A 15,565-nucleotide genomic window follows, 5' to 3' on the forward strand; every position below is an offset into this window, starting at 1 on the left:
ATGTACTTTCATTTCTTAAAAATAGTGCATACACACAGATGCAAATGTAAGATATATCAGTTAGCATTAAATTTGGTTATATATAATATAAAAGTCAAAATAACATGACTGAGGCTGGGTGCAGTGGCTCATGCCTGTAATTTCAGCACTTCAGGAGGCTGAGGCGGTCAGATCACCTCAGGTCAGGAGTTCGAGACCAGTCTGGACAACATGGTGAAACTCTCTCTACTGAAAATAAAAAAATTAGCCAGCTCTGGTGGTGCACAACTGTAGTCCCTGGTATTCAGGAGGCTGAGGCACGAGAATCGCTTGAACCTGGGAGGCAGAGGTGGTAGTAAGTTAAGATTGTGCCACTGCACTCCAGCCTAAAACAGCAATAACAACCACAAAAAAAAAAAAAAAAAAAAACAAAAAAAAAAAACAAAAAAAAAAACCACCGTGGTCTTTCCTTTGAGGTAGAGCTGCAAGAAAAGAAAACAAAACTATGGTCCTTTAGCCCAGTGCATTGTCGTCCTAATAAATCTGGGTCCTCTTCTTCAGAAGGAGGGGAAAATGAATATTGGGTGGCAATTACTGTCTGCCTCAAGGATATAAACCATAATATTTTTGTTTTGTTTTGTTTTCAGACGGAGTCTTGCTCTGTCACCCAGGCTGGAGTGCAGTGGCATGATCTTGGCTCACTGCAGCCTCTGCTTCCTGGGTTCAAGATATACTCCTGCCTCAGCCTCCCGAGTAGCTGGGACTACAGGTGCCCACCACCATGCCCAGCTAATTTTTGTATTTTTGGTAGAGACAGGGTTTCGCCATGTTGGCCAGGCTGGTCTCAAACTCCTGAACTCGTGATCCACCCACCTCGGCCTCCCAAAGTGCTGGGATTACAGGTGTGAGCCACTGTGCCCAGCCTAAACCACAATATTAATGGTGTTTATATCTGGGGATAAAATTGTAGGTGACTTTAGTTTTTCTTGTTTAACTATATTTTCTAGAATTTCCTTAGTAAACATGTATTATTTTTCAAAGAAAATATTTTTAATGAGTTGGTTTTTCAATACAAAGTTTTCTTCAAATGCTGTGTAAAGTTAGAGAAAAGGTCAAAATAAAACTAACTCAAAGTCATTTTACCAGCCATTGAACTTGTCTAACAGGCTGTACATTTATTGAAGATCTAATGTGTGACAGATACTTCAAAGCAAAGCTCTCTTTGGGTAGACTTTGAAAAAGTTTAATTCAAAAGGAGTCAACTAGGATCACATGCATCCTCTTCATGGAAATTGTGAAGATCAGTTACAGTGCAGGCTAAACTGCCTTAAAAAAAAAAAAAAAAAGAGGACCCAAAGTACAGTGGCTTAAATAATACTTTATTTATCTTCCATATAATGGCCCTGAGGTAAGGTATCCAGATTGGTGGGCAGCTGTGCTCCATAGTTATTTGGCGACACAGTTTTCTTCCATCTTTTTGGCATACCATCCCTTGGGCATTGTCCTCATCTGCATGATCTCTATGAGATCACAGACACTTCTGCTCATATTTCTCTGGAGAAAACCTAGTCACATGGCCACATCTCTTACTTCAAAAGGTTAGACAAATTGTAAAGCATACTTTAAAAAAAAAAAAAAATCAAAGCTTATCAAAGCCAAGTCTTTCAAAATGTTTCATATTGTTCATGAACTTAAAAAAAAAAAATAAGTCACATACATTTATAAGAAATTTATTAGGATTTTTCCTTCTACATCATAAAAGACCTATATTTCCTCTTATTGCCAAACACAACCACTGTTAATAGATATTTCAGATATTTCCCTAAAATACTTTTTTCTTGGCATTTTTAACATGGTTATGTTCAAGCTATTTATACCATTTTTGAATCCTGTCTTTTTTTCAACTGTTCACATAATTAACCTGTCACTACAAACTCTTTGTAAATATTGTAATTAGCTAAATAGTAAGGGTAGGGAACATGTCATCTTCAATGCTCGGCAGTTAGCATTATGCTGGTCACATATTAGGGGTTCAATGAATATTTGTTGAATGAATGCATAGCTAGATAGTGATAGATTGCTAAATATTAGGTTGATCAAAAGTTCCATGGTTTATTTAGCAAACCGCAAGTGACTGTGTTGTAATTTCACAGAAAACTACTGTAGCCTTGGACGATAAATAAATCATCTTTGTCTTTCAGTGTTTATATTTTATTTGCATACAAAAGCAGCCTTACACTGAAGGTACTGCACTGAGAACCTGTGTTTCCATGCCACTGTGTGCACACCTAAGAAAATGTCACTGTTTTCTTTATCTATAGGTTATCTGTTTTCCTAGCGGCCCTCAGACCTCAGTGGTGTAGCAGAGAAATTCCAGATCCAGCAAATAGCACTTGCGTTAAGAAATATCCCATTGCAGAGGTAAGGTATAATTCCTCTGTGGTCAGTCAGTGGGGTTCTAGTGATCACCACATCTAAGTTTTCCATTGTAGTTATGAGGAAGCCTAGATGCTGAGATCCTATGATTGAGCTTAAGTTATTCATGCTAAGCTACCACTGAGTCATCACTCTCACTTTTCTTCCTGAACTTAAGAGAAATCATGCACAGGAATCTTCTGAAGTTTATGATCATAAGATTAAACCCCCCTAGCTTTTTATTCCTCAGTATGCCTCACATTCCCCTTCTCACCAAACTGCTCTCCTGTTCTCACCTAACTTATTTCAAAAGAAGAAAGCAAGCTTTTTTTGTTTTGTTTTGTTTTTTGGCCATTTGTTGAGTACTAGCCTGAGCATTGAGTCATCCAAAATTCAAGAGAATTGAAGATTTTGATTTTTCCTGTCTAAGCATAGAAAAGATAAATGGAACCCATACTATTTTGGTTTGGTTAAGAAGCCAGTACATCATTCCATTGTGCAAAGAAAAGGTTTTAAAGGAGAGGTTGATCAGCTGGCAGATGAGAGAGGGGAGAGTAAAGAGAGTGAAGGGAACTGCTGCAGCCCAGGAAAAGAGGTGAGAAAGCTCACAGTGGGCAAGATGGGCCATCCCTGGTGGAGGGTCTGGAAGTTGAAAGCATCTGAATATGAAGACTACATTTAAGGGGAGAAATAGGAGAGAGAAGTGGCAAGCCAATATTCCTCCCATCGCCTGGGGCTTTGACAGCTCCAGGCTTCCTTTCCAAGACTTTACAACATTTCTCGGGCAAGATGCTTCTCTCCAACTACCAAGTATGTTCTGTCATCCACACCCTTCCTCAGGCCAGAAGCCAGTGGTCCATAGTCCCAACCTCTGCTCAAAAAAAAAAAAAAAAAAAAGAGTGGATCCCAGCCACAGCTTCCTCAGGAATTTAAGTCACTACAGTTTAGTGCCTTTGAAATCAAGCCCGGAGGCCACCCCTGCCTCTGCCACTTACTATGTGTGTGACTCTTGGGCAACTTGCCCAGCTATCTGAGCCCAAGTTTCACCTTCAGCAAAACAATGCCATTCTGCTTACTCACCGGAGACAAATGTGCTGATGCCACGTGCCACATGGGTCATATAAGACAAAGATCATTCACTTTCTTCCCAAGAAGACCCATAATTTAAGTCTCTTCTGAGGGATTTCATCCCTATTAAGTTATAATAGCAAAAATAGTGACAGTAACAGCAGTTTGTGTGTGTGTATATACATATATATACACATATATATATTTATATATATATACACATATATATTTTTATATATATACATATATATTATATATATACATATATATATATATATATACACAAACTGCTGTTATCACTATTTTAGATATATAATGTACAGGTTATATATTTATATATTTTATATATTCTGTCATATAATAATTATATAATTATATTACACATTATTATAATTTAGATATATTACCTTATATGTACCAGGAACTTTTGAAAACATTTTCATATGTTAACATTTAACCCATAAACATCTTTATGAGGTCGTATGATTTTTTTTTTTTTTTTTTTGAGACGGAGTCTTGCTCTGTTGCCTAGAGCAACAGAGTGCAGTGGTGCAATCTCGGCTCACTGCAAGCTCTGCCTTCCGGGTTCACGTCATTCTCCTGCCTCAGCTTCCCGAGTAGCTGGGACTACAGGCGCCCGCCACCACGCCTGGCTAAATTTTTTTTTTGTATTTTTAGTAGAGATGGGTTTTCACCATGTTAGCCAGGATGGTCTCGATCTCCTGACCTCGTGATCCGCCCGCCTCGGCCTCCCAAAGTGCTGGGATTATAGGCGTGAGCCACCATGCCTGGCATGAGGTTGTATGATTATTATCTTCATTTTCCACATGAGGAAACTGAGGCACAGAGGACTAACTTGCCCAATGTTAGTCAGCGAGTAAATGGTGGATCCTGGACTCATATCCAAGTAGGATGTGCTGCTCATCATTGCATTATACATTTTAAAGGATCTTTAAACACGGGATGAGGAGAGTGTTTCTAGCAGTCTACACCTCTGAGCTGAAGAGATTTATTAGAGAAAGTAAGACAGAAGGAAGGTGATAGAAATTGGTATACATATGCCCAAAGTTGTGTAGCATAAGCGCGTTCATTGAAGCATTATAAATAGAAGCAAAAACTTGGGCAGAATGTAAAAGTGCACCAGGGACAAATTAAACATTTTGGGTACATCTGTACAATAGGGTATTAGGCAAATACTTAAAAAATGAGATAGATCTATATGTGCCTAAAGATCTCCAAGATACTTAAAAGTAAAAAGAGCAATATTTATCACAATTGTCTAAAGTGGGTTCATTTATATAAAAATGAGGGTGATTTTATATACACTCATACATCTGCAGCATGGGCACAGGATATTTCTGGAAGCCCACTATGATACATATGAAACAGAGAATGGTGGTTGCCTCCAGGGAGAGGGTGGAGAGTATGAGAGCCACTTAATTTTCATTACATAGTCCCTTTGAACTTTTAGATATCTTTTTTTTCTTTTTTGACACAGAGTCTTGCTCTGTTGCCCAAGCTGAAATGCAATGGTATGATCTCGGCTCAGTGCAACCTACGCCTCCCAGGTCCAAGCGATTCTCCTGCCTCAGCCTCCCAAGTAGCTGGGATTACAGGCACCTGCCACCACGCCCAGCTAATTTTTGTATTTTTAGTAGAGATGGGGTTTCACCATGTTGGCCAGGCTGGTCTTGAACTCCTGACCTCAAGTGATCCACCCGCCTCAGTCTCCCAAAGTGTTGGGATTACAGGCATGAGCCACCACACCTGGCCTAGAATGTCTTAAGAACACTATGTGCATATAATTTTTTTGCAAAAATAACCAGTGAATTAGAAAATTTTTTAAATTAAGCAGCTTAAATATGGCCTCCAGGATGAAGGCCTTGAGATGGCCTTAGAACCCCATGTGGCTTGACCCTTGAAGGAGGTGGACTGTTTTTAGAAAGCAAACTGCTCTCTGGGTGCTAGGCAGAGGCAGACAACAGAAACACAATAGTGTGTCCTCCCCTTCTAGCAAATGTGCTTTGAGCTCTCAGGCCTTCCCTCCCCTACTGTTTCTTAAGATATGGCTACAAAACCATGTGCCCTAAAGCTCTGAAGGAAAAGGCCAAATCATAAAGGGGATTGCTGGAGTGTTATCCAACTTGTAAAAGCTTAAAATAGTGTCCATGAGGTTCCTGAACTGATAGTGGTTTAAGAGGCCTGCCCCCGAGGACTTGGCAGCCAGAGGGCCCGCTTTGTAAAAGCCATGAGAAGCGGCCTCTCAGTGTTGCTGTTGCTCTCCTGACAGCAGAGCAAACACCTCACCTTGTGAAAACGACAAGCCATTTCCACACAGGGTGTACTCTCTCCCACATCTGTGGTAGCAGCACTTTGGCAGCTCAGCTTCCCAGAGCTGCCAGCTGTGTTCCGAGCCAGACCAACATGCCAGGGCCAGTTTGGGTAGTGATCAGAAAAGAGCAGCTTCCCTAAAGTGAAACACATACACACATCCTCTAGCTTGGCAGGGCCCTTTGTGGAAATCTGTTCTGAGACACTGCCATTGTTCACTTTCCTGACACTTGCCATGTCCAAGGCAAGGGAGGGGATGTCAGAAGAAGATCCAGACCAAACCCCTCTTGCGCAACTTGTCATTGGACAAATCGGAGAACTGAGGCCCTAGAGAGGCCTCAGTAGACCACTGTAGACTGGTTTTCCCCAGGATATGGTGTCAGAGTTGGGACTAGTCCCCAGGGTGTGCCTTGTCCCATGGCTATTTTTTGTCATCCTACTCCTCCTGTAAGACATGGTCCCTGTGCACACATAGCTTACAGACATTTAAAAAAAGTGACAGCACAAAACATCACATGCCAAGAACCTAACGGTGGTTTCTTCATTGAATAGGCATCCAGGGGAAGGAACAGTCACCAGGGGCCTCATGGAAGGAGAAGGCACCAAGCATGGGACAGTGGGAGGCACACACAAGCAGGGTGAAGGCTGGCGGTGGAAGCAAAAGTGTGTGGGGCACTGAGAGAAGGGCGTGATTAGTAAGACTGGGACAGTGGCTGAAAGAGCAGCTTCTGAAGAGAAAGACAGGGAGGTGGAGGAAGGGCAGGAACCAATTGCCAGGCCAATGCTGGAATCTTGACTGTACATGGAAGCCAAGTCAGTAGAGGCTCTGGACCTCTGCTTGGGAAAGATCAGACAACCAGTGTGTAGGATTGTTTCTAGGAGGCAAAGAGACCCCAATTAAAGCCCAGTTTTTAAAAAGTGTTAATAGGAAAGTGCCAAGGACTTGGACTCAGGAATTGGCAGCAAGTTCGGAAAGGAAAGAGATAGGACATTGAAGAGCTGGTCACTGGCAGAATGCTAAGAGAAAATAAGTGAGATAATTAATTAATTTTAAAAAGTATAAGCTAATTTTGTCTGTTACAAACACAATTAGCTAAAGGCAAAAAAAAGATGAAAATTTCTTCTAAAAATGTTACTCCAAAGTTGTCTTTCTTAAAAGCAGATCTGACAAGGAATACTACCTTGCCTGAAACCTTTCAGTAGTTCTCTCAAGGCACAAACACCCTTGCGTCACTTAAAAGGCCCTGTGTGATGTGACCGCCTCCTATTTCTGAAGTCTCGGGTTACCAGTCATAAGAAATAACTAGCAGGTTCCAAAATACACCAGTCCTCCTTGCCAGCACCTCCCTACCTGGAAAATACCACACGTCTCTCAGGACTCAGCTCTTGTGTCCCTTCATCACCTGTTTAGTGTGACCCTAAAGGCTTCATTGCCTCTTCCCCAAGACAGAAGCAGTCTCAGCCTTTCCTTTGCATATCCAGTGACCTCTGTCCTTGAGGAAAAGCAGATAGTACAGCTTGGTTCACATTAGAAATGGGGCTAGGCGTGGTGGCTCATGCCTGTAATCCCAGCACTTTGGGAGGCCGAGGTGGGCAGATCACTTGAGGTCAGGAGTTTGAGACCAGCCTGGCCAACATGGTGAAACCCTGTCTCTACCAAAAATATACAATTAGCCAGGCGTGGTGGCACACACCTATAATCCCAGCCACTCGGGAGGCTGAGGCAAGAGAATTGCTTGAACCTGGGAGGTGGAGGTTACAGGGAGCCAAGATTGGGCCACTGAGCTCGAGCCTGGGTGACAGAAGGAGACTTGGTCTCAAAAAAAAAAAAAAAAAAAGAAGACAGAAAGAAAGAGAGAGAGAGAAAGAGAGACAGAGAAAGAAAGAAAAGAAAAGAAAAGAGAAAAGAGAGAGACAGGTTGAAGGTTGAGCAGGGTAGTGAATCACTCACTGGCTGGGGGTTGAGAGGAGTCTCCAGCTCCTGCCCCTCTGCCTCCCCAACAATGTTAACTATTTCTCTTACCTCGCAAACTCCAGTGCCCACCATGTTGCAGCCAGGGCTGAGGAGACAGTGCAGGTTGTGAGGCCTTTGGGAAACCTGGAGAAATAGGTTGTTAAGGTCGCTTCTACAGCAGTGTGAGCCTCTTCCTCCTCCTTTTGCTCAGGAGAAGACACAGCTGCCCTTGGACAGGCTCCTGATAGACTGGTCCATGCCTGAAGATCCTGAACCCCTGGTCATCAGTGAAGTCCTTCATCAAGTGACCCCAATTGTCAGACGTCCCCACTGCTCCAACTGGCCACAAAGGGGAAAAGGAATCCAAGGTCACCAGGCCTCAGAGAAAGACATGATGCACAGTGCCTCAAGCCCACCACCTCCAAGAGCTCTCCCAGCTGAGAGCAGACAACTGGTGGATCTGTACAAGGTGCTGGAGAGCAGGGGTTCCTACCCAAAGCCAGAAAACCCAGCCAGTCCCTGGACGGTGCTCTCAGCGGGCAACCTTCCCACCCACGATGGCTACTTACCCTCCAACATAGATGACCTCCCCTCACATGAGGTGCCTCTCACTGACTCTCTGGAAGAACTGGAGCCTCAGCACATCTCCCTTTCTGTTTTCCCCTCAAGTTCTCTTCACCCACTCACCTTCTCCTATGGTGATAAGCTGACTCTGGATCAGTTAAAGATGAGGTGTGACTCCCTCATGCTCTGAGTGGTGAGGCTTGGAGCTTTAAAGTCAGTGTGCCCCCAACCAGCACAGCCTGTCCCAATTCCCCCGGCCCCTGCTCCAGCGGCTGTCATCTCTGGGTACTGCCATCAGTCTGGCTGCAGCTAGAGGACAGTCAAGCCAGCTCTGGGGGAGTCTTAGGAACTGGGAGTTGGTCTTCACCCAGATGCCTCATCTTGCCTTTCCCAGGGCCTTAAGATGACATCCTTCACTGTGTGGACCTAGACACTGTGAATTCCTAGTAAATTTCTTGGTATGCTGGCCAGAAAGGGAAATGAGGAGGAGAGTAGAAACCACAGCTCTTAGTAGTGGCATACAGTCTAGAGGACCATTCATGCAATGACTATTTCTAAAGCACCCGCTACACAGCAGGCTGTACGCAACAGATCAGTACTGTTCGACAGAACTTCCTGAGATGATGGAAATGTTACCTCTGCACTCACTGTCCAATACATTAGACACTAGGCACATTGGCTGTTAATCACTTGGAATGTGTTTAGCCTGACTGAGGAATTCAATTTTGATTGTAAATTTAAATCACCACGCATGGCTACTGGCTACTGTATTGGAGAGCACAGCTCTAGATGGCTCCTAGATTATTAAGAGCCTTCAAAACAAATCAACGTAGTTCTACAGGTGAAGACATAAAAGACACTGGTAAACACCAATGTAAAAGGGCCCCCAAGGTGATCATGACTGGTCTTATTTGTAGAAGTCTAAGAATGTACCTTTTTCCAGCTGGGTGCGGTGGCTCACGCCTGTAATCCCAGCCGAGCCAGGCGGATCACAAGGTCAGGAGATCAAGACCATCCTGGTTAACATGGTGAAACCCTGTCTCCACTAAAAATACAAAAAAAAAAAAAAAAAAAATTAGGGCATGATGGCAGGTACCTGTAGTCCCAGCTACTCAGGAGGCTGAGGCAGGAGAATGGCATGAACCCGGGAGGTGGGGCTTGCAGTGAGCCGAGATCCCGCCACTGCACTCCAGCCTGAGCAACAGAGCAAGACTCTGTTTTTGTTTTTTTTTTTTTTAAAAAAAAAAAAAAGAATGTGCCTTTTTCCTAGTTTTGCTGGTTTATTGTTTTATTTTGGCTTCATCCTCTTCCAGCAAATCAAGGGCATCTGGATAGTGAAGACCTACCGTAAACTCACCATAGTACCATAGTACCTTGGGCAACCCAGCCTCCCCCTCTGAATGTCGGGTGTCTTGTAAAGGGCTGGTCCAAAGGCTCTCTGACCCCTTGTTTCCTCTTTTTGTTGCAGCAGGCCCTGCCTTTAGGACCAGGGCTGTCTCAGGGTCTAAGACCCCAGACTCCAAGGTTGTCCTCAGAAGTTGTCTGTCCCCTGTTCCCAAAGGCACAGCTTTCAATTCCCGAGAAGATTCTGAGCTGGTCCTCTGCCAGCTCAAGTTCAGCCTGGAAGATAACTCTCTTTTCCACAGCATGGACTTGGAACATGATCCATGTTTTGCTCTTTAAAACTGTGGCCCCTGGCTTGCCACCCTCCCTGGCCCATTGCTGCCTCTGTCTCTTCACCTTAGGCAGTTTTGCCTAACTAGTGGAGAAAAGTCTTGGTCTAAACTGCTAATAGTGCTCTTCCCTAAAGAACAAGATAAAAGATCCAAAAAACTTTTCCTTAAATTCCTGTCAAGCCTGGGGTCTACCCCCTACCCCTTCCCACATGAACATTGGAACTGAGATGGTTTCTCCATCATCCTCTGGATTTTCATTTAACAAAGTACTTGTTGCAAATGTGTACTTCTTCCCTAATGTGCGGAACTAGAAACTTCTCCATACATACCCCAGTCCTGTAGAAATAACTGTTCTTGGGCTTTAGGTTTTCCAGATTTCCCTCAGAGCTCTAGAAATTGAGTGATGGACAGTTGCTCTGCTTCTTCGGGTTGAAACTCTTGATATGTCCTTGTTTCCTGCAATTCCAAACTTAACACCTATAGTTTTCTCAGGCTTTTTTTGAAAAGTTCCTTCCTTTCTATTTCTATTCCACTCTATTTAGCTATTATTGTGCGGCACCCCCAGTGGTTCCTTTCCTCTCAGCATCACTGTAGCTTGCTGCACCCAGGACATGCCCTTGACTGGCACAAACCGTGACAGATAAGGCCACCTCCTCAGAAGCAGAACAACCTATTATCTTTTGGCAATGGGAGCTAACTTCACTGTTTTCTTACAATACCCGGTTTTTCCTATCTTTGGTTTCTTTTTGATTACCTCTCATCCATCTCAGTCACTCTTCTCCTCCCCTCCCTTGTGTCTACAATACCCCATTTTACCAAGTCTCCCATTTAACCTCCCCATCCTTTTCTTTCCCTTAAAGTCTCATATGATACTGCAGTCTTCATTTGTCTTCCCCAAAAAAAAAAAAATTTTTTTTTTAAAGAATCCTTCCTTGACTCTTAAAGACTCCTAGGGATGCTGAGGCCTCCTCAGCATGATTTCCATATACTTACTTTCTCTGTTGGACTACAGACAACTTGAAAGCAGGAACTTTGGCAATGTTTCCCAGCACCAGCATCATGCCTGGTCTATAGTAGCTACCAATAAAAAAGTAAGCATCGTAAACCCAAAAGTATCTGAGAAAGGTCTCAATTAATTTAAAAAGTTTTTGTTTTGCCAAATAACACATGACACAGCCTCAGAAGGTCCGGAGGACATGTGCCCAAAGTGGTTAAGGCACAGCTTGGTTTTACACATTTTAGGGAGACATAAGACATCAATCAACATATGTGAGATGTACATTGGTTGGGTCTGGAAAGGCAGGATAACTCAAAGTGGGGGCTTCCAGGTCATAGGTAAGTAAGAGACAAAAGGTTGCATTCTTTTGGGGTTTTGATCAACCTTTTACTAAAAACATAATTTACATGTGAGAAGGAGGTAGCTCAGGTGAACAGAGGGATGACTCTGAGTTCTGTCTATTCTTTATCCCACGCCTGTGAAGATCAGCTATGGTGAAATTCAACAGAACTGTTTTAGAGTAAAGATCTTGAAGTCCTCGTAGGCAAATTGTGAGGAAAGTATGCAGTTTTTTGCGGGGAGGAGGGGAATAAAATGGGAGGCAGGTTTGCCTGATGCAGTTCCCAGCTTGGCTTTTCCCTTTGGCTTAGACTGATTTTCTTTTCGCAGCAGCATCACCTGCCACTGCTTTGTCTTATTCTTTCTATTCCAGAAGCCAGCTCATCTGTGCCCATTTCCTCCTTATTGGAACAATTGTTTGCATTCATTCATTTTCCTTCCCAAACCCCATTCTCTCCCATTTGTTGACAGCACCACTGTGATGCATGGAGGGGTGTTTCTGGTTTTAAAGACGTATTTGAGCATGTCTTTGGCAGCTCAGTCTGCCAGATACGGTGTCCTCTTTCCATGAATGACAGAGGATGGGTAACTCTGTTCTGCCATTGCCCCAAGTGGTTTTCACAATCTGCCCTTCTCCCCGCTGCCTCCCACCACTAGTAAAAACCCCAAACCAAGTTGCTGGGTTCACCAGGTCTAGGTGATACTCACCAACATACAGCCAGGCTTTCATTCCTCAGGAAAATTGTCAGTAATTTTGTGGTCTTATAATGATATATATTGGTTTCCATCCACAGTTGCTGGCTCATGATGTCAGAGGTGTTTGAACCACAGTGACTCCATCTTGAATAGAGGCTGGGTAAAATAAGGCTGAGACCTACTGGGCTGCATTCCCAGGAGATTAGGCATTCTTAGTCACAGGATGAGATAGGTTGGCATAAGGTAAAAGTCACAAAGGCCCTGCTGATAAAAGAGGTTGTGGTAAAGAAGCCAGACAAAACCCACCAAAACCAAGATGGTGACGAAAGTGACCTCTGGTCATCCTCACTGCTCATTATATGCTAATTATAATGCATTAGCATGCTAACAGACGCTCCCTCCACAACAGTTTACAAATGCCATGGCAACATCAGAAAGTTACCCTATAGGTTCTAAAAAGAGGAGAAACTCACAGCTCTGGGAATTGCCCACCCCTTTCCTGGAAAACTCATGAATAATTCACCTCTTGTTTAGCATATAATCAAGAAATAACTCAGGTCATGCATGGTGACTCACGCATTTTGGGAGGCAGAGGTGGGTGGATCACCTGAGGTGTCAGGAGTTCCACATCAGCCTGGCTAACATGGTGAAACCCCATCACTACTAAAAATTCAAAATTAGCCAGGCATAGTGGCATGTGCCTGTAGACAGGAGAATCGCTTAGAACCGGGAGGCGGAGGTTGCAGTGAGCCGAGATTGCACCATTGCACTCCAGCCTGGTCAACAGAGTGAGACTCTGTTTCAAAACAACAACAACAAAAACTGTAAGTATACTCAATTGAGCAGCCCATGCCGCTGCTCTATGGAGTAGCCATTCTTTTATTTCTTTACTTTCTTAATAAACTTACTTTCACTTTATGGATTCACCTCAAATTCTTTCTTGCTCAAAATCCAAGAATCCCCTCTTGGTGTCTGGATGGGGACTCCTGTCCCATAACAGTAACTCCCATAGCCCTCCTTAGTTTTTTGCTATGTTGGGTGTGTCAGGCCTCAGGGGCTGGCCTCTGACCTTCTCCTACCCTCCTTTCACTCTAACATTCCCCTGCATTTCCAATTGTGGGTCTTAAGACCCTCCCATGAGACAGTCCTACCCATACTCTGGGAGAAGGAATGCTGATGTCATGAAGCTTCCATAAAAACCCAAGAGGGCCAGGCACGGTTGGCTCACACCTGTAATCCCAGCACTTTGGGAGGCCGAGGTAGGTGGATGACTCCAGGCCAGGAGTTTGAGACCAGCCTGGCTAATATGGCGAAAATCCCATTTCCACTAAAAATACAAAAATTAACCAAGCATGGTGGCACATGCCTATAATCTCGGTTACTTGGAAGGCTGGGGCAAGAGAGTCGCTTGAACTCAGGAGGCAGAGGCTGCAGTGAGCCAAGATCATGCCACTGCACTCCAGCCTGGGCGACAGGGCAAGACTGTCTTAAAAAACAACAACAAAAAGCAAAACCCAAGAGGACTGGATTCAGAGAGAATCCAGATAGCTGAACATGTGGAGATTCCTGAAAGGCGGTGCATGGAAGTTCCATGCCCCTTCCCCCATTCCTTGCACTATGTATCTCTTTATCTGTATCCTTTGGAATAAACCAATAAAGGTTGTTTCCCTGAGTTCTGTGAGCTGCTCCAGTAAATTAAACCCAAAGAGGGGGCTGTGGGAACCTCAACTTGAAGCTGATCGGTCAGAAGTTCCAGGGGCTGGACTTACAACTGGTAGGGATGGAGCAGTCGGGGACTGAGCCTGGAACTTGTGGGATCTGACACTATCTCTGGATTCCCAATACCCAGAATAGTGTTGGCACTGAATTAGAGGACAATAAGATGACGTCCACTGCTTGGTATGTGGGGAAACACCTCCCGACGTCCACTATCTGGTCACAGACGTTGCTTCTGTATTTAGTTGTGGTCTTGAGAGTAAAGCCCAGCTAATTTTTGTATTTTTTGTAGAGATACGGTTTCGGAGTGTTGTTCAGGCTGGTCTCAAACCTCTAAACTCAAGTGATTTGCCTGCCTCGGCCTCCTCAAGTCCTGGGATTCCAGGTGTGAGCCACCATGCCTAGCCCTTCAGTTCATTCTTAATGAATTCATGGAAATCGTCACCATCAACTGTGAGATCTTCACCATGAATATCTTTGAAGGACCCCTCTTTCCCTGAAGCCAGAGATTTTATTTTCTGAGTTTCTATCTACCTTATAGGCAAGAGGAAAATTAAACTAGTGTTAGTTTTTTTCTCTTCCTTCTTCTCTTCACATTGTCCCAATTTTTCAGCTTCCATTAATAGCCTTTCAGCTTCAGCATGAATTCACCAATCCCCTGAGACTTGTGAAAGCAATGCCAAACTAGACACATTCTATTATAGTCAGCTCCCCGTGTACGATTCTTGGTTTTTCTCCACCAGGTTCTACTCTTTTTAGTCATCTAATGCAGTTGTTACCTGTCCCAATAGCACCACTCAAGCCCTCCAAAGGAGGCATGTTTTCCTCTTCCTAACTTGCAGGACTCATGGAAGTTCACATTATCTACCTTTAGGCTGTTAGGTCAACCCTCATGAGTAAAGCACCTCTCAAGAGATAGGAGAGTCTTCCTCCCACCCTAGAAAAAGATAAGCAATTCAATCAATCTGCTGGCTGATGGAAACAAATTGGATCATTACATTACAGCCTAATTAGAATGAATTTCCAAAATAGATTAAAATTAAAGTCTTGCAAAACTCTCTCTCTCTCTCTGTCGCTCTCACACACACACGCAAATACTTGCAACAGGTCAGGCATGGTGGCTCATGACTGTAATCCCAGGACTTTGGGAGGCCGAGATGGGCGGATCACTTGAGATCAGGAGTTCGAGACCAGTCTGGCCAACATGGAGAAACCCTGTCTCTACTTAAAAAAAAAAAAATTAGCTGGGCATGGTGGTGAGCGCCTGTAATCCCAGCTACTCAGGAGGCTGAGGCATAAGAATCACTTGAACCTGGGAGGTGGAGGTTGCAGTGAGCCAAGATTGTACCACTGCACTCCATCCTGGGCAATAGAGTAAGACTCTATCTCAAAAAAATAAAATAAAATAAAATAGAAATGAAAATAAAAATAAATAAAAATCAGGAGTGTAAGTTGGCCCCTTTGTGGAGGGCAGATGGGCAATATTCAATAAAATCTGAATAAGCAACTCCACTCCTACACTATAGCGCAAGGAACAGTATAATTATATTAAATTGAATATAGGATTCCTCAACAGCATTTGATTTTATAAAATGGTGAGGGGCAGGAAGTGAGGGGGAAAAGCCTTAAATTCCCTTTGGTAGAGACCTGGTTAAATCATGACATATCTGTACAATGAAACACTGAATTTCAAGGAATCTAAGACTCCACCAGTTTTAAGACATCTCATTAGTTTATGTTCTAAGTAGAAAAAAATGCCAATAAAACTATAATATGCCACTGATATCTATGATGCACAATTTTTTTTAACATATTAATATGCCTGAAATT

At 43.5% G+C, this 15,565-nt stretch overlaps 1 protein-coding gene across 1 annotated transcript in view; it reads left to right on the forward strand.

The window, feature by feature from the left end:
• The window catches only part of IL12RB2 (interleukin 12 receptor subunit beta 2), an 82,473-nt gene extending 73,731 nt beyond the window's left edge, over positions 1–8,742 (forward strand). Inside the window, exons 14-15 of the mRNA XM_031664986.1 lie at positions 2,301–2,400; positions 7,959–8,742. Of these exons, the coding sequence (XP_031520846.1) occupies positions 2,301–2,400; positions 7,959–8,501 (643 nt within the window). The 3' untranslated portion in view covers positions 8,502–8,742. The remainder of the gene's footprint in view (positions 1–2,300; positions 2,401–7,958) is intronic.
• The last annotated feature ends 6,823 nt before the right edge of the window (positions 8,743–15,565 follow it).

This window comes from Papio anubis, chromosome 1, assembly GCF_008728515.1.
Source record: "Papio anubis isolate 15944 chromosome 1, Panubis1.0, whole genome shotgun sequence".
NCBI classification, from domain to species: domain Eukaryota; kingdom Metazoa; phylum Chordata; class Mammalia; order Primates; family Cercopithecidae; genus Papio; species Papio anubis.